Source organism: Delphinus delphis, chromosome X, assembly GCF_949987515.2.
Source record: "Delphinus delphis chromosome X, mDelDel1.2, whole genome shotgun sequence".
Taxonomy (NCBI): domain Eukaryota; kingdom Metazoa; phylum Chordata; class Mammalia; order Artiodactyla; family Delphinidae; genus Delphinus; species Delphinus delphis.
Window position 1 is genome coordinate 105,540,195 of NC_082704.1, and position 26,294 is coordinate 105,566,488.

The following is a 26,294-nucleotide window of genomic DNA, read 5'->3' on the forward strand; positions in this document are numbered from 1 at the left end:
ATAACATTTGGTTATCCAAATAAAACACATTAGTAAAATAAAGATGCTCTGTCCATTTTCTGACTCAACAGAGAGGGTGAATTAGACGCTAGACACCTGGATGCTTTTTCATAAGAATTATGAAATCCGGGCTTCCCTGGTGGCGCAGTGGTTGAGAGTCCGCCTGCCGATGCAGGGGACACGAGTTCGTGCCCCGGTTCGGGAAGATTCCACATGCCGCGGAGCGGCTGGGCCCGTGAGCCATGGCCGCTGAGCCTGCATGTCCGGAGCCTGTGCTCCGCAACGGGAGAGGCCACAGCAGTGAGAGCCCCGTGTACCGCAAAAAAAAAAAAAAAAAAAAAAGAATTATGAAATCCGACAAAGAAACACGCTGAAAATCAGTTTAAAAGTTTTTGTGAAGAGAATTTTAGTTGTTGTTTTTTTTCCTTATCTGCTTATCAGCCTAGAGAGGAGACTAAAACTCTCAATACAAGATTAGGGTTTGACAAACCCGCTTAATCTGATTTCACTGATCACTGTGAAATAAAAGATCCATGCTCATATTGCCAACTTGTCAGTTCAATATTGTTAGTATCAATGTTTTTAAAACCAAAAAGGAAAACATGTGACATCCTGAATGAAGACTAGAACAGACCCTAGAGACACTGAAAGTATTCAGAGATGAACACCAGGCTGCCATTAAAGCCGGTCCCTCACCCCCACCAGGAATGTAACAGGAGAGGCTTAAAAGGCAGGCAGTGGTCCTGTCTCAAATATGAGCACCCAAAAAGCCTTTCAAGGATTTCTTTTAACAGAGAGTTCTAATGATTAGCTTTTTCACAGATAGGACTCACTTAGGAGAAACTGAACTAGAAATGAAATTTCTAGACAAAAATGCAGATCAGTAAATTAAAAATGAAGCAACAGGAAAACATGTCGGAGAAATCACTCTGGTTATCTTTTCAAAACTGGACCAAGAAAAGCCAACTTACTGTGCTGGTTAATAAGCATGCGGAAAGAGATGCGGTTGGTATAAAACCGGTCCAGAAAATACTGGATGTTACTGCTAATGAACGGATCAAACCCAAACTTCTCCTTGTACTCGATCACTCCTTGGGCCATTGTAGGAACCACATCATTGTGTCTATTTCTGACTTTAATCAGAACTTGTAGAAAGCTGTGTGGGAAGGAAAGAAAAAAACGGTCAAAATGGTCAAAATCTCATGGGCTAATGTATAAACTTCCCAGGTCTATCTCAGTACTATTTACCTGTTGGTATTTATTTTATAAGGCAGAGACATCATTATCATCACAGGCTACAAGGAAGTACTCACGAGAAACTAAAGTATTACTCAGTTTTTGCTTGAAACTTTCTACAGAAAGTCTTCCTTCAGAGATACAAAAAGTAGAAGGTGGGCTTCCCTGGTGGCGCAGTGGTTGAGAGTCCGCCTGCCGATGCAGGGGACGCGGGTTCGTGCCCCGGTCCGGGAAGATCCCACATGCCGCGGAGCGGCTGGGCCCGTGAGCCATGGCCGCTAAGCCTGCGTGTCCGGAGCCTGTGCTCCGCAACGGGAGAGGCCACAACAGTGAGAGGCCCGCGTACCGCAAAAAAAAAACCCCCAAAAAACAAGTAGAAGGTTCTAGTAAAGAAAAAAAAATGCTCAAATGCCTTTTTAGGAATCCACTGACTTTCCAGATAAGTGATTACTAATAAAACAGATTCTATAACTGTTTGCTGAATACATAATTGCAGAATATATTAATATTTCTTCTGACAACATGAAGACAATCCCAAAAATCTCCAAGGATTTATTATGGAGTCTTAAAGAAATAGCTTCCATGAAGAAATAATGTCAAACTTTTTAAGAATAAAATTTTGAAACGAATTTCTCTCAGCAGTAAAATATGCTGACGAAATGTAGATAGAACAATGGTGATTAAGACAAACCTATTCAAGAATTCCAGTATATTACTGTAAAAGTGCAGAGGGAAAAATATATTGAGAATGGTAACTAAGAACAGAAAGACAAGTCAATGGAACCAAATAAAAAGCCTGGAACCAGGATCAAGGGTGAATGAGTATGTGTGTGTAAAAATTCAGCATATCGATAAAGTGACAATGTAAATCAGTAGGGAAACAAATTAGTTGGGACAGCTGGCTAACAATTTAAGTCACACTTCAATTTTAAACTTTAAGCCCCAAAATGGGTTAAAAGACTTAAATGTAAAAGGGTGAAATTGTAGAAAAGGAAAAAGAAAATCAGCTGAATAAGTATATAACCTTGGAGTAAAGGGAGGCTGTTCTAATACCAAAGGCAGAAACCACGATGAAACCAATAATAGGGCTATGCAGGATTTCAGCAATTTTATAGGGGCACACATTATAAAGTCAAGAAAAAGTGAAAGCTGGGAAAAATATATTCACAAGAGTTACTATTCTTAGTGAAGGAAAAGATGACCACCCTAACAGAAAACTAGGCAAGGGGCCTGGTATCAACAGAAAACGTACCAGAGGAAACGCAAACACCAACAACTTCACCTTCAAAATAATAAAAGAAAAGCAAATTAAAACAATGCAACGCTATTCTCTGCTTACAGACTGGCAAAGAATAACCACTGTCAGCCAGAGTGTGGGAGCATAACTGATGCATTTCTAGGGGCAATCGAGCAGCCTATATCAAAAGCCCAAAGAAAGTCATTCCACTCCCAGGAATTGATTCTAGGAAAATAACTGGACAAGGCCAACAGCTGTATTTAAGAGCTGTTCTTTAGAGCACTGCTTATAGTAGCAAGAAAACCACGAACTATTCTAAAACCCAATGACAGGAGGTCAAATCACATGAGTTATCTGCAGATGGACCACTATGAAACTACTACTAATGGTGTAGATCTATAATGCTGACACTGTTATTTCTGTAAAACACACACACACACATTCTACACATATAGAAATATACATGCCTAGTTAAAAGTGTAAATGGAAGGAAAATGTTAACAGTGGTTGGCCCCCAGTAATGGAAATTTGGAGTAACCTTATTTACCCAAATAGTCTTATTTTTCTCAATGATGAAATACTTCTGTAACAAATACATATGTGCAAAGACAGCAAAGATGAATAAATCAACTCAGAAATTATAAGGTCATAATATCCTCAAGAAATTTTCTAATGGACCATTTATCCTTTACATAATGCTCTTCCCACCATATTCATAAATTAAATATTACTAAACTGAAACAATTCATTACAGTAGAAAAGTGCCTCAACTTATCTGAGGGGAGGAGACTTGCTTCAATGGTTCAATTCTCAGACTACTTCCCCAATCTTCTGGGGCTCTTCTAAACTTTATCATTACGACAAACATCCTTGTCCTCTAAGCTACTTTCACTTTACTTAAGTGGTTTCCCTGCCCATGACTGCTATATAACCTCTCACCGATAAGAAAAGGCTGCTACGATGGGCAGAACTCTCCACTCCTTCCTTCACTGCAAACTCGGGCTTCTACAATCCCAAGTCTCTTAACTAGCTTCACGGCAACCTGGACAAGTTACTAAACGTCACTGAGCGAGAGCTATTATCATTACAATCTCGTACACATTGGATCCAGCACTTGGCAGTTTCCAAAGCAGGCTCGCGTCCATAAATCGCATCTGACTGATAACCTGTTCCAGAAACTGAGACAGGACTCCAGGAAACACACAGCAGAAATTTAATATCATAAACTTCCACAAATCTATATCCCAAAATTTGAAGCTATAGAGGTCAGTCCTAATTTGGAGGATATCAGCCAAACTGTCACTAGCTAATGACTTTTGAGAAACCAAACTTCTGAGTTCGATTTATTTAACTTTGATAACTTAAATGACAGCAAGGGCTTACAACAAGAAAAACATTACAGTTGGGGGCTCTAATCCAATGCCTCCCTTTCCACATTTCATAGACCCATTAGCAAAACACCTAGCAAAGTATAAAACAGGTCAGGACTTTTTTCCCTTTGTATTTTAATCTGTAACTACATTTCAGCTAGCTACTCATGACTCAGACCAGCAGTTCTGGCAGTATGGTGCACTGCAAAGAGCGACGTACCAAGGAAGAGGAAACATGATTTACAGATCCAGCTCTGCTCCTAACTAATGTTACAATCTTGGGGAAGTCAGCTCACATCTTGGACCTCAGTTTTCTTATCTGTGAATTGAGAGAGCTGGGTTAAATGCCTCCAGCTATGGTCTCTTATGGAACACGGTGCTTCTTAGTTCTTTTTACGGAACAGCTACATGTAAGGCATTTGGTGTCACAATGCTGTGGGTCAGGTTTCTACTTAGAAAGGAATTCCTCAGCACAACAGGCCTGCCATATGCATTCACTGATGGGTACATGAAAGAGGAGGAAAGTAATGTGAAGGGGACACAATTTCTCTTGGGGGTGAAAAAACCACACTCAGAGCTAGGGTCAGCGTTTCCCGGTTAAATGAAAAGGGAAAAACCAGAAATATTTTCCATCAGCATGAGAATTTAGCAGCCTTCGTGCCTAACAGCAGCAACAGAATTCAGAATAGCTGTTATGTTAATAGCATACTCTTTTACGCTGCTCCAAAATAAAAGCATTATTGATTCTCTGAGCTCAAATGTAATATCGCATTGAAAATTTAAAAACAAATTGTAAAGGACTAAGTACATAAACTCATGTATACACAGGGGCCAGTGCATTCTTAAAACTACCACTAGGTGGAACATTTACTGTAATATTTACAGTGAGTGTCCAGCACCAGTTCACCAGAAGACAAGGATTAAGAATTAGACCATGAAGCGTAATTGGAAGGGTCATTATTCCCTTGGTACTATGTTAAATTCTTAACTCAAATTTTAAAAAACTGCAACGTTGAGCTGTTACCCATTAAGAAACCTAATGCTTTCGTCCAAGTTGTACTTCTTGGTTCTTAATGACATGAGTTCCATTTACCAAAACATTTTTTAACCTAGATATTTTGACTTTCAGGTAAGTTTGGTACCATACTTACTTATCCAAGACGTGTGGATCCTCAGGGCTCTTATTTTCATATTCTAGAAGTTCAAGAAAACTCTGCATATACCTGAAAAAAAGAGATACTGTGTTAGCTGCCTACCCTACATCCATCCTCCTTTCCCTTTTCCTTAGGAGTACGTTAACTTTCCACCCAGGTATCCATCCAATCCCCTCCACCCGCCATGTAGCTCAAGTGCTTCCGGGGAAGCTGATACCACGCAAAGCTCCTGGGTGGCCCTGTTTTTCTCTGGGTAATCCTATTTCTCTTGTCACTAATTCCTAATTAGTCCGATAGTTCTGGCCTAAGCCTGTCACTGAGTCGCATTTCCCTGAACACAGGGATTGGCTCAGGAATGGACATCACTGCCTCGATTCAGGCCACTAAAATAAGAGAGCAGACTTGCTGGCGGTCTTTGGGAGAGAAATTAACTTGCTCTGCTTTTGGACAATGCGGTCCATGGATGTAAAGCCTGGAACTGCTGCAGCTATTCTGTCAGCAGGAGAAAATCCAGCCAGAAAATGAAGCCGACCCCATGGAAAGTAGGGCCTTGATAATCTCGTGAATCTCTGAATCAAACCAACACCAAAACCTCATCCTATGGCTGGATCTTACAGTTACAATTTATTGCTTAAGCCAGGTTTAGTTGGATTTTCTGCTACTCCCTAACACACATGTCCTAACTGATACATCGAGTCTACAGTTTGATTACCAAAAAAAGTGCACAGAAAATTTAAGAAGCACGTGTGTGACCCTGAAGTGCATGCTAAGAACTTAGAACTAGGGGAGTTTCCTGGCGGTCCAGCGGTGCTTTCACTGCCATGGGCCTGGGTTCAATCCCTGGTTGGGGAACTAAGATCTTGCAAGCTGCGTGGCACAGCAGGAAAAGGAGGAAAAAGAGAACCTAGAGCTAGAAATAAAGAAGGTTCCTTCTCACAGTTAACCTAGCTTCATCAACATGTAATGAAGGAGAAAGAATTCCTCTTAGGCCCTCAGAAACAGCTTCTGGATTAAGAATACTGACATATCTCATTCAGGGCCAGTATAAGAAATAATATGTCCAACAAAGATCTGGAGGACAGAGGAAAAATGGGACTTAGAGAGGCACATTACAGCAGCCGCTACAGCCAGACTGGACCTGCCGGATCTGGTGCGGATTCAAAGATTCCAATTACTTAGAGGTATATGAGCTCTGCTTTGGGTCTTAACATGTCCTGAAAACATTATTCCTTATTCTAATTATTTCTAATAATTAATGACTACTAATCCTACTATCCCACTGTGGATAGAGGATGAGGGCACGCCAGTAACTAAAAATGACTGTTAAGCTTATAAATAAACAGGAAGGACGTTTTATTAATCAGCCTCACCTGAACTTTGTGACAACACATGATACTGAAGTATGTTCGTTGCTGGGTATATTTTTTTTAAAAGTTTCTGGGCATATAAGGCTATGAACTAGACATTATTAAAATCACTAGGTTAAACCACCCTGAGAGGCCACAGTCAGCCATCCACAGTGATGCCCTCTGCCCTGCCACATATCAGCAGAATTTCAGGCAGGCATCCCATCCTTCCGGAAGGGGACAGTTCATTTAAAGGGCAAAGTCATAAATGGAAAGGAGTCAAAGATTATGCTGAGCTTCCTGGCCTGAAAGTCAAGAAAGCAAGGAGAACACTGACTGAGGTGGGCTTCACGGCCTGTTATACTTAAGATTTGCTTTCAAGAGGAAAAGGAAATGGCAAGTAAACACAATGCATGATCCTGAACTGGATTCATAAATCAGGGGTGAGGGTAGGGATTGCTTAAAAAGAAAAGCACTATTAGGACTAGTGATGAAAGACAGTAGGGTCCACATATTAGATAATATTACTGTATCAATGTTAAATTTCCCAAATTGGATAATCAAACTGTAGTTTTCTAAGAGTTGTTCTAAGGAGATACACACTCAAGTATTTAGGGGTAAAGGGGCATGATGTATACCATTAACCCAAATGGTTCAGAAAAAAATAATGTATTCTATGTGTGTACCATACATATATAAATATATTGAGAGAGGGAGAGAGAATATGAATGAGAATGATAGAACAAATGTAGCCAAATGTTAACAATTAGTGAATCTGGGTGCAAGGATATGGGAATTCTTGCTACTAGTCTTGCAAACCCTTCTGTTAAATACGCAATTATTTCAAAATTGAATGTTTAAAAAAGAAAGGGAAGAAGTAACATGCACAAGTTTGCAATGGCTATGGGAGAGAAATAGTAAGGAGACCAAAAAAAAAAAAAAGAGCTGACTCAGTAATGTGAGTCAGCAATTCACTCTGAAGCCCCTGAAGTGACTTTTACGTAAGTGATAGTAAATGTTTGACTGTCACTGCCACCATGACCGGGGACTTGAAAGCCAGCTAGCCTATCTAGAATTCCCAGCACAGTAGCTAGCTCCCAGGAGTGCTTATATACTTTCTGCTGGAGATCTAATCATGGTCTTGGAGCAATAAAGAAGTCTCATGCAAACAAGTACTCGCTGTTCCTGAAACAAGCTATGAGTTTACAGTAGAATCCAAGTGACCTTAAGATGGGAGCCATGGTCGCCACCTCTTTTGAGCTTTCTGGGGTCCCGGGGCCCCTGCGCCTGCCTCGGTGAGGGGCTGCTGCTTGTCTGGGACAAGGACGGACCACCCAATAGAGTGTTTCTCAGATGATTCATTCTCAACCCTAAGAATTTATTATAATCAGTATTACTGAGGAATGACTGTTGAATGGCCATCTTTCAGTAGCCCGGCCTCCGTTAATACTCTAGATGCCAACTAATTCATGGTTCCGCTCTCCCCATATCTGTCCACATCATTCCCATCCCCTGACCTGCTCTCCCTGTCCCTGTCAGTTCCACCCCCCACCCCGACCCCCCCGCACCAAGGGGCAGCGCAGACCACAGTCGGCACCTCCCTCCCCCAGGCCCCCATGGCACCTCCTTCAGTGCTGGCTTGAGAGCACTTTGTGCATCTGGCCTCCTGAACCCTTCCAGCTTTCTCCACGGGGACTTCTTTGCTTGTAGGATACAGAGGAGACAAGCGAGCGCTTCTCAAATCTATGCAAATCCCTTTCTAAAAATACACCACCTGCTCTTCCCTCCCACCACTCACCCATCCCACTCTGCCTACTGAGTGGGCAGTTCAGTCACAAATTCAACTTCTTCAATTAGACAGCACATGCTTTAAGCATCAGAGCTACACCTGACTGAATGCTAACATACTCTGTGAAGATACTTCAGACTTTTCATGGGGGAGATGAGGTACAGCAGCTAGCTCGTATTTTTCACATGGGAGGTTCCCCTTTAAATGACTTAATTTGTCCTAAAATAAGTACTGTCTTCTAAAAACTTCTTTAAAAGGAAAACAGAAAAAACACGGCAGAGACTGGATCAAAGCAGCAACATCCCCCTATCCAAAGAATTGCAGATCTGCCCACATGGGACACTGCATTGCTATTCTTCTATATTTTTCTGTACTTTCCCATTTTCTTCAATGAAAAATCACATTTATAACCAGAAAAAAAATTTGAAAAGTCAAGAAAGTGTCTAGCACAGTTGAAAAGTATTTTCCTTAGGACAATTATACACTGTCAGTTAAAATAAAAAAAAAAAGCCAACTTTTAATTACCTGGGAAACCCGGCCATCCTGAATGACTCGTTCCCACAGAAGCAGTACGTGTACGTTTAGGGAGAATGGTCCCAATGCCAAATGTTCAGAGCATTCTGGGTAGACGCATCTGAAGCCACGCTATTTACTTACCAACTCTGAACCAATCCCACCGAAGGGCGGTTAAGCAAGTTATCCGGCAGAAGATTAACTTCTCTCATTGTGTTAGCCAGGCGCACAGGAAGCTCCTTTCGTAGGAACATATATGAAGTTTTCTCACATGCATTATCTCTCCCTATTAAGAGATGAAAAATGTTCCATGATTTTATAATTTAACGGAATAATAAAATGTTCTCATGGTAGCCCAGTGACTGGTCGGGAAGATAAAATTAAGTAATATTGCAGTCTCTAGTTAAATATTTATCCTCTGAAACAGCAAGTTTAAGAAAATAATTTAATTAGAATAGAAAAAGAACCCTTATTCCAAGAGGCAACCTTGAAAGCAGTGTTTTTCCCTCAGCACAAATACATCCTTAGTGTTACCAGTGGCGGTATAAAAGTAACCTGGGACAGAATCTGATTTTGTTTTCAAATGAACGCTGTGGGAAAACTGCCAAGTACAAAGGTAGGAGAACATGTAAACCCACTCCTGTTCACGGGGGTTTCCAGAAGGCAAGAGACCCATTCATTCCACAACTATTCACCTACTGCGGGCCGACTGCTTCCTAAGATTTTCTTCAAATGTGTTTCTTCAGGGACCAGGAAGCAGCCACAGACCCCAGCTCTGACCGAGACACAGGACTCGGGAGGTGCCCGAGAAGCCAGCTCACAGGTGGCCTCAGAAATGGAGGGATGGACTACAGCATGTCCAAGAGGACAGAGATACAGTGTTGACTAGGAAGACAGAGCTCAGAGAGGGAGTCTTCTGTTGACTGCCTTGCGCTGGCTGTGCACACAATGTACGCAACGAGGGGCACAGTGAGAGAAAAGGTACCAGGCCACCTGAAAGAGGAACCCGAGCCCTTTCCCCGGCTGCCACGTGACCAGAGCAGTAACACGACTGGTCTTGCCCCCAAACTCCAACCTTGCTGTAAACCCAGTGATAGTTGGGGGATAGAGGATGTGATAGAGAAGACATGAGCTTTGGGGACAGAAATGTGCTTCAGCCTCGACTTCTCCATTTACCCTTGGTAAGCTTCTTAACTTCTGAGGCTCAGCGGCCTTCAGCTGTAAGATGGGGATGAAACGTCAGTTTTTGTAAACACTACATGTGACAACATGTATGGAGCCTGACACAGATCAAGTGTTCGGCGAACATTAGTTCTTCTTCTGTCCTCTGTGATACTGATGGGTCTGTCCCAACTCTCTCACATTCAGACAGGCCTGCCTGATGCCCCATATTCCCTGGAGGCCGCTGGGAAATAGGCAACCTCGGGGCCAAGCCCAGAGAGAGAGAAGCAGGGCTCATCGAGCCATCTTCTCCTCCAAACTCTCCTCTTTCTTCCAAATGTGATGAAGACAGCAAGAGAGATTCAGAAGTAAATCCATTCTAACACTTCCAGCCAAATTCTTTCCTGTCCTCACGGAATAAGACTGGAAATAAAAGAACCCACTGTTTTTTTTTTGTTTGTTTTCTGTTTTTGGCCAAACCGTGCGGCATGTGGGATCATAGTTCCCTGACCAGGGATTGAACACGCGCCCCCCTGCACTGGAAGCGCGGAGTTTTAACCACTGGGCCACCAGTGAAGTCCCATAGAACCCACTTTTGAGAGTCATCTGCAGAACCTCTTCCCTCCACTGCCCCCTGCCCCCCTTTCTCCATTTCCAAAAAAAGTCAGAATAAAAGATTAAATTCTTAACCCATCCCTCACTTACCTCATTCTAAGTGAGTAGTATATTGAAGGCCTCCAGTAAATCTTTAATCAATAATTCTGCCTTTGCCCTTCCTCCTAAGGGAAATACTCCAAAAAGCAAGAGGAGTGTAATACCTCAGCAATGACCTTCCAACACTTACTCCATACACATTCATTTGGCCTTAGATGATTAACACTTAAGGTGATTCAGGCTGCTTTAGATTATATATATATATAATTCCTAAAATGTTCTGTATATAATTTTTATGGATGAATCATTTTAAGTGCACTAAAAATGCTGGTATTTCAAAACTCAGAATGAACCTCATTATAAAATGAAGGACCTATTATCTAAGTTAAAATGTGCATGTACGTTTGCACATACCAGGAGAAATACCTTGTACCCTGGTTAAATAGAAAGGACATTTAAAAAAAAAAAAAAAGCACAAAAAAAATGATGGCGGAGAAGGAAGTTAGGGAATGTGGAAGAAGCGAGAACCCTGTAGTGTTGAATTGGAACTGGAAATAGCAGTGTGACCTTAGAATTCTGAAAAATTATCTGAGTTTTTAGGGGTACTGAAAGTTGACATGCTTAAACTTCCACATCCAGAGCACACGAGGAGCAGCACATCAACAGCAGGGTGGGGGGCGTGGGGCTGGGGGTGGGAGTAGGGTGAAGAGGGAGGGTCAGGGAAGTGACAGCGGTCTGGCAGGTGCCAGGTGGTGAGAGGCAGTCAGGTGCACGTCTCTTCTGGAAATCCACAGGGCTAGACGGCTTTCAGAACTGAAAGGTTTTCAGTTTTAAAAAGAGTACGTGCCTCCATTGCGTGAAACAGTCTACTCTACAGACACAGTACAGCTACAGCGCAATCTGTGAACGTCGACACTGAGCAGGGGAAGACCACGGCCCCCAGATCACTGCAGGCTAGACTTAGACTTTGCCATGGACTTAGTTTGGGCAGCAGGTATAAAGAAAGAACTTCAATTTTTTGAGCTTTTTGGACTTCAGAATTCAGATTAAAAGACCGCAGTCCGGCAGGACAGTAATGCCGAGATCAGATGCCAGAGTTAGACTTGGCTCTGAATCCTGTCCTGAGCATCCACTGGCTTCGTGAACACCGGCAAGTGTCATTACACGTCGAAGCCTCGGTGTAACCATCTATAAAATAAGAACAGGACCGATTTCGCAGAGGTTGCAGCAAGGGTTAAAAAGCGCTCAACATTTAACACGAACAGGTTCTTAAAACTGAGAAGAGGGGGCTCATTAAATCGCAATCACTAATGATGCCGGCTTGTATAAAGCAGCGCAGCCCAAGGCCATGGGGTGCCAGATCAAACAGTCTGACGCTAAGCCCTGAGAGCGTGACTGCATTCTGGTTCAGCGCGGTCGCCTGTGCTCATCTGATGATTCTACATAATTAAAAAAGGATTAAAGTATGTTCCGTGTCCCTACCATCCAATTTTATTTATTTTAAAATAAAAGGCCTTGGTGTTTCCATTGGTCAACTCTGCACTAACTGGAAGACTCAACTAACTACTAGGCGTGGCCTGAAATAACCAACATTTCAAGGCAGCATTTTATTCTAGGCTTCTTGGATTATCAGCCTTTCATAAACTAGTGTTGAAAGAAACTTTGTCTCTATACCCCCCCACCTCCACCCCCGCCCCCACCCCCGTGGCACTGATTAGACTGCCTCACCTGTGGGAGTGTCTCAACGATTTACTAGAAGAATAGAGAATACTTTCAGAAGTTTGTATTTTTAAGAGAAAGAGTACCTGCAAAATCTCAGGTTTTGCCTCCTACGTTCTAATTTAGCTTTAGAGACGAATTCTTTGTACTCAGATACCTTAATTATACATCAGCTTAAACAGGGGGATAAGTCTTTTTTAGTTAATTAGTAAGCCTAAAAATAAATATGAAATGCCTGATTTGTTTTAACCTTCCTGTGGTTTTCCTCATATAAGTTGAAAGTATTTTATCTTATGTATTAATGTTAAATATTCAGTTTAAATCAAAGGGTTCAAACAATCTTGTTTTTAGTTAACTTACCAAAAAGAAACTTTTGGTTTTAACTGAATGTCCTCTCAAAAGGGTTCTGGTTTTCTAAGGCTTCTGGCATATTGAGTATTTTCCAGTTATTCTTCCCAGTCATTTGACTTCATTTTTTCCCCGCTTACTTGGCTTCTCTGCATTCCTTAATTTTGATTTTCTATTTTTATTCTGCATTTCTCCATATACTTCATCTTATTCAAATTTACCGATTAAAATTTTCCCTAGTATCAGTTCAGAAAAAGACGAAGAAGCAGTGTGTGAGAGGCATGGAAAATTCTGATTTCGTGAACGCAAATAAGTCACTGGCTTAGATACATTTGTGTATTTCTTCAGTTTTTCTTCCTCTTTTGAGGACCCTTTAATTCTCTTCTGTTTTGTTTGTTTTTCATACTTCGCCCTTTCATTGAGAAGTCAGAGACAATTACTACATTTGCAAAAGGTACGACTGGCTTTGTCTAGAAAGGTTCTAAATGGCTTTCCAGTTCACCAAGACACAGGATAAACAGACACAGAAACACAAATGACTTTTTTTATAATTGGGGTATAGTTGTTTTACAATGTTTGGTTAGTTTCAGTAGATTCACAGCGAAGTGAATCGGCCATATGTATACATATATCCCCTCTTTTTTGGATTTCCTTCCCATTTCGGTCACCACAGAGCAGTAAGTATACACAAATGAGTTTTGTTTTGGTTTTTTTCCATACATGACTTCTGATTTAATACGGGGAGCCCTCTCAGGGATGGTCTCTGATAAGAAAGGAGCATTTGAGCAGCCTTCTGAGAGCAAGAGTTCCGACATTATTCTTTATACCTGGTTTCCACAGTGGCATATATTTCTGGTGAATCTCTAAATCCTCTTTTCGACTAATTTACAGGAAGCAGAAAAAAATAATTATTTCTTCGGTTAATGAAATGACCTGATAATGTATCTTATAATTAAAGCAGAGAGCTGAGCACATAACTCCCAAAAATGTAGTCTCCTGTCTGGATTACTTGAAGGCTATCTTTATCCACATCTTTCAGCTTTAAGGCTTGGTGGGGGATGTTTTAGGAGTGTAAGCGAGGGAATCAGGGAGTGGAAAAGGAGGGCAAAAAAACGGAAAAATTACCAGCAAGGCACTAAAACCCAACAGAATGATCAGCTCATTCTGATAATGCTGCTTTTTCTAATTACTGTCAATTAAATGTTTGAGTTTACAATGTATTTTTACCATTAGCCATGTTAATATGGGTAAAATATAACTGAGAAAATAATATTTCAGGGGCAGCTCTTTGATTTTTCTTCAGTTGTATTTATAAGATTTCAATCTCCTGACAACACTGAATTTTAGCATAAGTAATTTATTCGCAAACTTACCAGGGCTATAAACAATAATTAATTGAATAGTCCTGCAGAAGACACAACCGTAAGTGTGAATGGAGAGCTACCAAATGATTGTGAATATCCTTCAAAAGAATCCCCCCTCTTTCTTTAGCTTCATTTATACTTTGAAAATGTTTGTTTTACTCCATGTCCAGAAATAGTGTTGCACTGCCTGGGAAGTTTAACAGTTTTCCTGTGTTTGGGAAAACTTATTCCTGAATTTAAAGAGATCAAAATAGGTAGTGGGTTTGGGGTCTACCAAACTTGAGGCTGCATCCACTCTAGGCCGGCCCATTTGGGTTATTATTACTAACAGCAAGTCAGAAACTTCAGAGCCAAAGAGCCAAAGATCAGGTATTTCACACACACCTCATTCCCTATCAAACTCAATGCCCCAACAACATGCAGCTATTACACTATTTCTTTCAGCCCAATGTCTGTTTATTATGTTCATAGATGCTGTGGGTCAGGAATTGAGATAAGACACAGGAGGGAAGGCTGGTCTGGGACCTCAGCTGGGAAAACTTAAACGCTGGAAGAGTGACTGGACCGTGGGGGCTGGAACTACCTGAAGGCTTCCAGCTCACATATCTGACCCTTGGGCCGATTGCTTACTGACTGAGATCGCCCACTGAAGCATCGCCAGGTGGCCTCACCATGGGCTTCCTCACAGCATGGCGGCCTTGGGCTGCTTGGATTCCTGTATGGCTTCAGTAACAAGGCAGAGGCTGCATGGCCTTTTATGACCCAGCCGCAGAAGTCACACAGCTAGTCCCCTTCTGCCATACTCAACTGTTCTAAGCAACCACAGCCTGCCCAGACTCCGGGGGAGGGGATCAGACCCCCTGCGTTGGTGGAGGGCTGGCAAGGGCACATCATAGAAAAGCCATCTTTGGAAAACACCATCTGCCCCAAGATGTTCAGAAGGAGGTGTACAAGATGATTTATTTCTCAAATTATACTTTAAAGCACTCTTCTACTACCTGAATTTGTTTTCTTTGGAGTCACTGTTGGGCCATTTATTTATGTTAGTTTCTCTTGCTGTAGGCTTCCCTCAGACGGCAGGCGATCCTTGCTTGTTCAGTGAGGCAGCCTAAGGACTAAGTGAGCACCCAAAACACCTGATTACATAGGGCTTTTGGGTGGGGTCCTAACACCACACCAGCTTCCCTTATTCTCCTTAAACAGTTCTTTCAGGGTCTTTAGAGAAGAACCCCCTCCTTGCCCTTCACTTGGCCTAGGGGTAAGTGCCTGCCTATTCATGTTCTGATGATCAGGATGGAGGGTAACCCTTCTGTTTGCAGACTTCTGGTTCATTCTCCAGTTTTCACCCAGCCATTCCTACCTCTCACTCCTGCCCTCTATCCCTGGTGCTGCATTACTGAGGTAGAAGCCCCTCCTGGGGCCACAGTGCCTCCTGAGTATGTTCTAGACCCCAGCTATCCAATACAGGAGCCATGAGCCATTAGAGGAAATGTGAATATTCAATTATATTATAAATCACTGATAAATTCGCTGTGATAACTGTACCGTGGCTATTAGGAAAGTACTCTCATGCTTAGGATATATATGTAAGTATGTAGAGGTAGTCATTACATCTGCAACTTACTCTCAAGATGGTTCAGCAAAAAAGGTGTATACAGAGAGGGAGGCAAGGAGATACGGACAGGGATGGATGCAAGGGGGAAGAAGCAAATATAGCAAAGTAACTGGTGAATCTAGGTGCTAAACATGGGTGTTTACTGTTCTTATCACTTTTCCTGAGGTCTGAAATTTTTCCAAATAAAAGGTTTGGGAGAGACACTGTAAACAACCTAAGTATCCAACAATAAGGGAATAGTCAAATAAATTACAATACTGCATATTTACATAGGGATTTCCTATGTAAACTTTAAAAAGTTTTTAAAGTTTAAAACTTTAAAAAGTTTTTAAAACTCAACAACAAAAAAAGCAAACAACCCTATCCAAAAATGAGCAGAAGACTGAAATAGGTATTTCTCCAAAGACATACAGGTGGCCAATAGGCACGTGAAAAGATGCTCAACATCGCTAATTATTAGAGAAATGCAAATCAAAACTACAATGAGGTATCACCTCACACCAGTAAGAATGGCCATCATTAAAAAGTCTGCAAATGACGAATGGTGGAGAGGAGGTGGAGAAAAGGGAACCCACGTACACTGTTGATGGGAATGTAAGTTGGTGCAGCCACTGTGGAAAACAGTATGGAGGTTCCTCTGAAAGCTAAAAATAGAATTACCAGATGATCCAGCAATCCCACTCCTTGGCATATATCTGGACGAAACTATACTTCAAAAAGATACATGCACCCCTATGTTCATAGCAGCACTATTCACAACAGTCAAGACGTGGAATCAACCTAAATGCCCATCGACAGATGAATGGGTAAAGAAGATGTGGTACATATATACAATGGAATACTACTCAGCCATAAAAAGAACGAAATAATGCCATGTGCAGCAACATGGACGGACCTAGAGATTATCATACTGAATGAAGTCAGACAGACAAATACCATACGGTATCGCTTATATGTGGGATCTAAAATATGACAAATGGGGACTTCCCTGGTGGCACAGTGGTTAAGAATCCGCCTGCCAATGCAGGGGACACGGGTTCGAGCCCTGGTCCGGGAAGATCCCACATGCCGCGGAGCAACGAAGCCCCTGCGTCACAACTGCTGAGCCTGCGCTCTAGAGCCCGTGAGCCACAGCTATTGAGCCCGCGTGTCACAACTACTGAAGCCCACGTGTCTAGAGTCCATGCTCCACAACAAGAGAAGCCACCACAATGAGAAGCCCACGCACCACTACAAAGAGTAGCCCCTGCTCGCAGCAACTAGAGAAAGCCCACGCACAGCAACAACGACCCAACGCAGCCAAAAATAAATGAATAATTTTTATAAATATGACAAATGAACCTATCTACGAAATGGAAACAGACTCAAGGACATAGAGAACAGACTGGTGGTTACCAAGGGGGAGGCGGTCGGGGGAGGGCTGGAGTGGGGGGTTGAGGTGAGCAGATGTGAGCTTTTATACATGGAATGCATAAACAACAAGGGCCTACTGTACAGCACAGAGAACTATGTTCAATATCCTATGATAGGGACTTCCCCTGGTGGCCCAGTGGTAAAGCATCTGCCTTCCAATGCAGGGGACACGGGTTCAATCCCTGGTCAGGGACCTAAGATCCCACATGCCGCGGGGAAACTAAGCCCGTGCGCCGCAACCACTGAGCTTGCGCACCTCAACAGAGAGCCTGCGTGCCGCAAACTACAGAGCCCACGTGCTCTGGAGCCTGCGTGCCACAACTAGAGAGAGAAAACCCGCATGCCACACCTAGAGAGAAGTCCACGTACCTAAAGCAGCCAAAAAAATAATAAAAGAAAATAAATAAAAGTAAATATTAAAAAAATTCCTATGATAAACGATAATGGAAAAGACTATTTTTAAAAAGAATGTATATATGAATGACTTTGTTGTACAACAGAAAGTCATATGAATGACTTTGTTGTACAACAGAAATTAACACAACATTGTAAATCGACTATACTTCAATTTTTAAAAAATAAAATGAGTTTTTAAAGAAAAAAGCAGTCTTCTGAAAAAGGTCTTCCTATAACTAGAGCCGTTCTATTATTTTAAAGAAAAACACCCTACTAGAGCCATTCTATTCTAAAAACAAACAAAAATCTCATACAGAACGTGCTACTATATGCAGAACTTCCTAATGGGGGCTGAAGCCCATGCTACCCTTCATGTAATGGTTTTTGACGCTCTTGTAAGAAAAGAGGGTACAGGGTGATCACGACAGGGTTCTTAATTAAGGTAAGTGAGGGTTACTGGATCCTCCCCTGAAGGAGATCTATGTCTGTGCTGAGGGAACATGAGCGACAGCCACTAGTACCTTGATCCTCTCTCTTTAGAGATCCTATTTGTTGACTCTTTCGAAATATATGTATCCATGAACAGATTAGTGAGAAACCTGCCCCTCTGTATGCCACATAAGGCCAAACCAAGTTGTGAGTAGATTCCACCGTGGGCCCACAATTTGTGCCCTTGGCTTGGGCAACCCCTCTGTCATCACCCCCAGTCACTGAGGTCTATGTCCCATGGATCCCAAGATTCCTCAAAAAACTGAACAGTCCATCAGCACAATACCTGGCACATTGCAGGTGTTTAATATTTCCTGATTAGAACTGAAAATTAAAATACCTAGTAAGTTGCAGTATAAACTTACAATAGCAAATAAACTTCAGGGGTTCAAGATGACATTTGCTGGTAATGGTAAATTCCTCTAATAGATCACTTCATTCTGTATATCTGGTTAGGGGTATTCCAATCCTTATAGTTAGGGGAAGAAGAGCCAAAAGGTAGACAAGGAAGGTGAGGGAAAGTGACAGTAATTGTCAATATGGTGTGTCAGGCCAGCGAGTGGACAGAAAAGGCAAGGATGTGTTGAGAACTAACATCACAAATAGAGCTTTGACCAGCTAACACCACACAGATCCACATCGTCCTAATTCCAGAAAGGAGTTTAGGATCTAGTCCTAACGGTGGATTACAGAATGTCTTGTTGTCATGGAAGCAGGAACAGTTAAGTAAACACCACACTGTACTCATGGTTGAGGTTAATTGAGGCAAAACCTTAAGTTAACCATTACAGTGAATGAAGAAGATCCAAAGCCAGTCACGCTCAAAGCACAAACGAGCTGAAAGTGCTACGTTTCTTGGAAAATGATCAGTTTATATGGCTGGGACCTTCAGCCAACAAACTTTAAGATAATTAACATTCGAGGTTAAGAGCTCCCTATGCAGTTTTCATTCTTAGCAGGAAGCTGACTTTGTCCAGGATAATGCTGTGTCACTAACTTCCCATAACAAAAGCACAGCCAACATCTACTGAGCACCTACCATGTGCCATGCGCCGTGCTGCATGTTCTCGAGTTCATGGGTGCAACAGGCCTATGATTCGATGCTATCGTTTCCATTTTGTAGATCAGGACATCGAAGTGCAGTGGGATTAAGTGATTTGCCCAAGCTCGCACTGGTGGTAGGCACCAGAAACCAAGCCTTGAGTACAAGTCCACATAGACCCGTTATCATATTTCCAGAGAGAGACAATAGGCTAACAAGACAATAAACTAACAAGTGTTAGGTCCTCAGAATAAAAATTGTTTCTAGTGTAAGTAAATGAAAGAGGTAGCAATCTGATAGCTCCGAAATGATAAGACTAGACAAACATTAGATTATGCAATTTCCAGACTGTCTAAAAGAACAAATTTAGACAAGACCCCAAGCATTACTAATAGAGACTCTGTTTGCTAGAAAGAATTGCACTGTGGCAAATGGTATATTATGTGGTAAGAAATGGTATGTTAAGTTGAAAGAAAAAAAGCATACGTTTAAAAGCTCAATCGACCTGCATTTTAACTGTGGTTTTGCTCCTAACTTTCCTTAGGCAAGATATTTAAATCATCTAAGCTTCAGCGTCTTCATCCAAAAAATGGAAACATCTATTTCACCTGGATGCTGTGAGAATTACAGCTACATCTGACTACTATTGTGTCTGGTGGAGAGCGGTACACAAATATAAGTTCCCTTCACCTCCTAGAAAGAATAATTTCTGGCTCCCTTTGGAAGAGGCAGCCAAGATGTTAGGTCAACAACTAGCTGATGCTTTGGGCAGTCTCTTCCTTACTCGGGGCTTCTACTTTCTCATGTGTAAACTGGGGAGGTTGGACAGATGATCGTTAAGCTCAGGATCCCACTGAATCAATCTATGAGGATAAGATTCTGGTTTGTACACTTTACAGTTATTTATCCTACACCAACCTTGCCTAATGTACATTCTGGGACAACTGTGGAGAGAGCACTGCTAGGAGTGAGTAGCCAATGAAAGGAGCTAGAAATCAAGAAAAAGAGTACATACATTATAGTGGTTTTCTACCAAAAAACTAAGAAAGAAACAAAGAAAGCCTCCAAGGATGCTCTGGATAAAGGACAATTGGGTTAACACTTCACACATACCCAGAAACCACCTCTATTACACGAACCTCCAAGGGAGACGTAGAGAAAGCATGACACAAACTCATGGGATGCATACATTCTGGACAGCCTATATATATATTGACATATTTGTCTCGACTTCTCATTTATCTATAAGCCCCTCAAAGGCAGAAACTAAGCCTCGACAATTCCCCAATGCTTCTCAGTTTCCACTCCATTCCGAATCCAGAAAGTTCAACGAATGCTGACGGACTCCTGGGAATTCCCTGGCGGTCCAGTGGTTAGGACTCAGTGCTTCCACTGCTGAGGGTCCGGGTTCAATCCCAGGTTGGGGAACGAAGATCCCTCAAGCTGCACGGCGCGGCCAAAAAAAAAAAAAAAAAATGCTGATGGACTCCTAAACTCCTTACGTGTTAACCTTCAGCATCTCACAGACTTTATCCCCTAAAGTGGTTCACAGCTCTTGGGAAAAATTTTTACCAGATCTAACACAGTTCTTAACTCTGGAAGCACATTACAGTCAGCTGGGTAAGTCAAAAATACCAGCACCTAGACCCTACCTTCAGAGATTGATGTAATTGCCTTCTACAGGGTGAGGGTGGGGGGACAGGTGGCACTAGCTTTAGAAGCTCCCCAGATGATTCTCACAAGCACCCAGGACTGAGATCCACTGACTAGCATCTAATCACAGGAAATTCAACAAGGGAATAAACCAAAGAACTCCTCAGGCTCAGACAGTGGCTATTAAGCATCCCCAACTTTTTCACTGACCCATCGATTTTTAGTCTCTATTTTCATGTTTGAGTTTTGTTTCAGCCTCCTAGGAAACTGACCACACTTGAGCGCATTACATGACCAATATAGGAATGTTAACATAGCAATGACACTTTGCTTTCTATTTCTTCTCAGAAGAGGAGAAATTAACCAGATTTATACAAAGTGCACAGTCAAGTATTAAGGAGCATCTGCTACCAAGCTTAAGGAAACACTGGACTCTTCTAGAACAGATCCAAGGGAAGGTTCAGGTAAACCCTGAATATGCTCTGGTCAATGAAGATGTAATAATTTGTTGGGAAAAGGTATGTATGTGACATGTTTCAAAGGGCCCTACTGTCTTCCGGCCAACAACACATGGGAATACTTAACTTCATGCTTTGAGAAAATGTTAAGAGATACGTAGCGATTTATTCCCAACAGTGAAACTATTATATACTGACTTCCATGCCCTAGTAAGAAAGAAACACTCGTACAACTCAAATGGTTGAGTGGAATCAGAGGTCAAGTCTAAGACTGAAAATAAAATCACAACTGCTTGGGTGATGCTTAGGGAAATAATCTACCAAGTTAGAACCCCAAATATTCAATCACAGGGAATGTAAATATCGACCTGTGTAATATATAATAAATAGTTTGCTGTAATTTTTGTGCCATTCATTAGAGCAGAAAGAATAATCTCAGTCAAGATGAGACAATGACTAGGAAAGGAGTTCTCCTCGAGGGATATGAAGGGCAATCAAACCCAGCTCTGCCACAAATATGGTGAAACGGGCTACCTGAAGATGCTTCCAGGCTAGTTCCAATAAACGCCAGGTACCCCATCCACAGTTCCCTTAGCACATTTTCTATAAGTTTAGCTAATTTACCAAGAAGAATAAGTGGGCAAGAACAGCGAGAATTTCTAAACATCTAAACTAATAAATAAGGAGCTGCCGTCACCAAATTTTCACAGAAATCACAAGGCAAAAGTTAGCGTATGATATTTAGTCGAAATCAGAAAAGTTGTCCTTTCAGAGAGAATCCACAAATATAAACTATTCTGTGAACTTTGTGATAAAGCAGCAACAAGACAGAAAGACGGGAGGTCTTAATAGTTGCTGCTATGCAAATGGACAGCAGAACAGAGTAAAAGTGAGTTGACTGCAAACGTCCCAACAGAGATGGCAACAAATTCCAGAGGGATTTAGTGACAGTTTACATACTGCTCTAGGTGATAAATCTGACCATGATAAAAGCATTGCAAATGACTGGGTATATTAAAACTCAGACTGTGCACTAAATGAAAAGGAAACCAATAATCAGTGTCAACATATGTGAATATATGGGCAAAAGATGTAACGCTATCACCAAAAAATGGATGGAAGAATTAGAGGTGATATTCTTTCCGAACACCTTTAGTTGTATACTTTGATAATTACTTTACCAAAGAAGGGAGCACAAGAGGAAACAATAGATATACAGCACAACAGCTTACTATGCCAAGTAGACACAGGGAGTGCACGCAAATGATTAAAACTCCCGAGTCCAGTTACTAAATGGTCAAGGGCACTTCACACACACCAAAATGCACAAAATAAACCCACAAGGGGAAAAGATAAAACTTTTAGCTTCTATGTTACCTACTATACAATTGAAGTCATAAAACCTCATTTTGGCAGGGCTGTGGAGAAACCGGTACACTTAAACTTTGGTGACAGCCCTAGAGATTAAAGCTATAAAATCCCTCCAAGCCTTTCACATGGTAATTCCACACAGGGGCACATACCCTATAGGTAAGCCACCGATCACCTGGAAGAGTCCTAGCTACCCCAAAAGTCACACTCCAGATAGCCAAGTTTTACTGTTACTAGCATGCCGGACAAACAAAGCTTTATCATTGAAATGCCAATTAACAGCGATCACTGCACACTTCTTTAACAGGGAGCCAAACTGTCTCAGACTAGAGGTCCAAACTTTCTGTAAAGGGCCAGATGGTAAACATTTTGGCTTTGTGGGCCAAATCGTCTCTGTGGCAACTACTCAACCCTGCTGTTGCAGAGGTACAGAAGCCACATACGCTATGTAATGAATGGGCATGGCTGTGGTCCAATAAAACTTTATTTACAAAAATAGGTGCTGCCAAAACCCAGAGCACATGTAACACAAAGACTGAACGCTAATAGAAACTATCAACTTTGGGTGATAATGATGGATCAGTGTGGGTTCATCAGCTGTAACAAATGTCCCACACTGGTGTATGGGAGTTCCCTGTACTTTCTGCCCGTATTTGCTGTGAACCTAAAACTACTCTTAAAAATACAGCCTGTTAATTGTAACACAAAAACAGGTGGCTGGCCCTCGGGCTATAGTTCGATAACCCGTCTTAGACTATGGCATTCAAAAAGAAAAGGATTTGTCCAACTCTGGAATCAGATAATCATGGAAGTAAATCAGATAATCATGGAAGTAAAATAATAGAATTTCATTTTATGAAAATTTATGGTGATATTTTCTGATTCCATCCAGTAATAAGACCATGGTTTCCCAAATCTTGCCAACAATCTGATCAACTTCCCAGAGTTTACTGGGACGAAACCACTCAGTCATCAAGAGGTCAGGACGTGTGGCCATGTCTCCCCTTCAGAAGCACACAAAACTGCCGAGAGAGCGAACAAAGCTGGAACTACACCTTAAACGCTCAGAGCCTGATAAACCAGGTTATGTTGAAATCCAGTCATATCAGATCTTTAGGGCCCAAAAGGCCAATTCTTTCTTTAAATTTAAATATTGATCAGGGTGCATTAAGCCACGTTAGATATCTTTACCCTAAATGAAATTGTACTCTTCCCCTTTAATTCTGAATCATTAGCTCTGTCTCTAAACAGATTAGTCTAATTCTTGGCAACTCCTCACAGAAGAACATCATCTCTTACAGAAAAGGTGTGTCATGTACATATATGTAAAGGTACAAAATGTACACACTCAGAAACAAAATGCTACTGCTTCTCTCTTTTCCTAACACAATTAAAAAAAAAACAAAACCCAAAAACTCTCCTCATTTTCTCCAGAAACAAAACCACTCTTCTCCCCAGTAGTAATCAGGCTTTAAGAAGCGTGACTTACAAACTCAAGGCTTTCCGAAGAGCAGTCATTTGCAACCAAAGTCAACTTCGCAGTGGATACTGGAATCTTAAAATACTTTCTAAAGGCAAACAGAGGGCAGCTGGGCCTTCAAACCTCAAGAAGAGTAAAAACAGGGAAACTGGTTGCTTCCTTCTAATAGCTAAAGGCTCCAAGGTTCAGAGAACCAGTGTAATTATGACAGAAATCTTTTCTGTGAAAAGAAGACAGAGCTGTCAGACAACCTATTGTCAGACAACGTATCTTCCGGTGGTTTTATTTCAGAGATGCTGTATTTAAATGTGGGGACATTACAGAAGTTTAGACCTATATAACAACTGACTAAATTAAAGTGACATAATGTTTAACAACCTTTAAATGGAGTCAATAATCACCACTTATGAAGCGCCCACTCTGGGCAGAAAGCAAACAGCTGAGGAAGCTGTGAAAAGGGTACAAAGAACAGGTGAGTGCCTACCCTCTGGAAAGAGACAGTTCAGAATAAAATCAAAGAACAGGAGCCAGGAGCAAATATGTTTAATACAAGTGCAGCTGTGCAGAAGACGGGTGCAAAGCAACTGGGAAATAAAACAGAAAGTCAGTCTGTAGGGAGCGGATCAGAGTGATTAATGAAGGAACCCGAAGTGGACAGGGTAAAGCTGAAAGATGAAAAGCATGTCCAGATGAAACTGTGAATCATTTCCTATGAACTCATTCAAGATTCAGAAGGTTCTATCTTTAAGTTATGTCATACAGTCCAAGTTCTCCTTTGCTTACATCACTAAGAGAACTTTAAATTCTTAACAACCACTTAACAGAAAGACCTCAAGCTTTTGCAAACGTCACAAAGAACCACGGTAACGTTAACTGCCATTCAAAGACAGTTAATGGGTCCAAAACTCCTGAGAGCAACAGGTTTACAGGAAAAAAAGAGTAAAAGTTAAACTGAGAAATAAAATCAATAAATGTTTATTCTGAACATTAAAATGTGATATTTCTATTACTCCTTATAAGGAGTTAATATATCATTGTCCAATAGAAACCTGTGAGCCACACACGTAATTTTAAACTTCCTAGCAGCCATATGAACATAAAAAGAAACAGGTGAAATTTTTGATGTTTAATTTAATGCAACATACCCCCCAAATTACCATTTCAACGTGGAATCAATACAGAAACATACTGAGATAGTTTAGTATCTTTATATTAAGTCTTTGAAATCCAGTGTGTCATACTTGCATCTCAATTCAAAAGCTAAATTTCTAACAGAAATAATTGGCCTATAATTAGATTTCATCAAATTTACAGTTAAGGTAGATTCACATATCCAAACTGTTCTAAACATACTTAAAAGTTTTCCAATTAACTGAATCAAGCGTCACTTTTAAGTTTAAATGTAAATTAAATCAATTCAGTTTCTCAGTCACAACAGCCACATTTCAAGGGTTCAATAGGTTCAGCTGGCTAGTGGTGACCATACTGGACAAAGAAAGTCTAAATAAATCAGTAGAAAGATAATCCCTGGAACCAAAAATTCCAACCTAATTACTGAAAGAAATATAACAAAACAAAGCAAGATATATAATATGGTAGAAAAATTACAGGTATTAAAGACATAAAGTGAAAGAAAATTATAGATGTTTATCGTTACAGATGACAGATCTGTCATATCAATAATATAAACTGGTTAAACTTAACCACATAAAAGAAAAAGTTTGACTCACAAAGCAAAACCCAGCTTTATACTACATTTCAAGAAATTCAGAAATGCTCTAGCAGAAAATGAAAACAAGAGGCAGATAGGGCTCCGGATCTCAATGTCACGTAAGGATGAATCCAGGCCAAAAAGCACTGAACTAGTCAAAGGGCAGCACTCTGTACCCTAAAGCGTGCATCTCGAAATGACAGTTAAGGATGTCTAAGCAGCAAATGCAACATTAACAGGCACAAAGCAAAAACCGTAGGCAATAACTGGAGAAACAGAATCGGATTATTAGGAGACCTGAACTTCTTTTGACCCATGACAGATCCAGTAGATTAAAAAAAGCAAAGGTATAGAAAACTCAAATAAAATAATTAATATGGTAGATTGGATATATGAAGCTCTGTAACCTGAGAAGAGAACATAACCTTCTTTTTGCTGCCCAAGGAACAGTGACAGGAAATGAACACAGATTGGACTACAAAGCAAACATCAATAAATTAAAGAAATGATTCCGATAACATTCTCTGATCACAATGCAGCAAAAGTAAAAATCAACAAAATTAAAATACAGGGTGCACTTCTACTGGAAATTTAAAAACTCAAGTCTTGGGCTTCCCTGGTGGCGCAGTGGTTGGGAGGCACCTGCCAATGCTGGGGACACAGGTTCGAGCCCTGGTCTGGGAAGATCCCACATGCCACAGAGCAACTAAGCCCATGTGCCACAACTACTGAGCCTGTGCTCCACAGCCCGCGAGCCACAACTACTGAGCCCGCG

The 26,294-nt window shown here is 41.3% G+C and overlaps 1 protein-coding gene across 1 annotated transcript in view; it reads right to left on the minus strand.

Moving 5' to 3' along the window:
• PDK3 (pyruvate dehydrogenase kinase 3) overlaps positions 1 to 26,294 on the minus strand; it is a 77,116-nt gene that overhangs the window by 45,444 nt on the left and 5,378 nt on the right. The window contains exons 2-4 of the mRNA XM_060002193.1: positions 8,790 to 8,931; positions 4,995 to 5,066; positions 972 to 1,156 (exon numbers count right to left, since the gene is read on the minus strand). Of these exons, the coding sequence (XP_059858176.1) occupies positions 972 to 1,156; positions 4,995 to 5,066; positions 8,790 to 8,931 (399 nt within the window). The remainder of the gene's footprint in view (positions 1 to 971; positions 1,157 to 4,994; positions 5,067 to 8,789; positions 8,932 to 26,294) is intronic.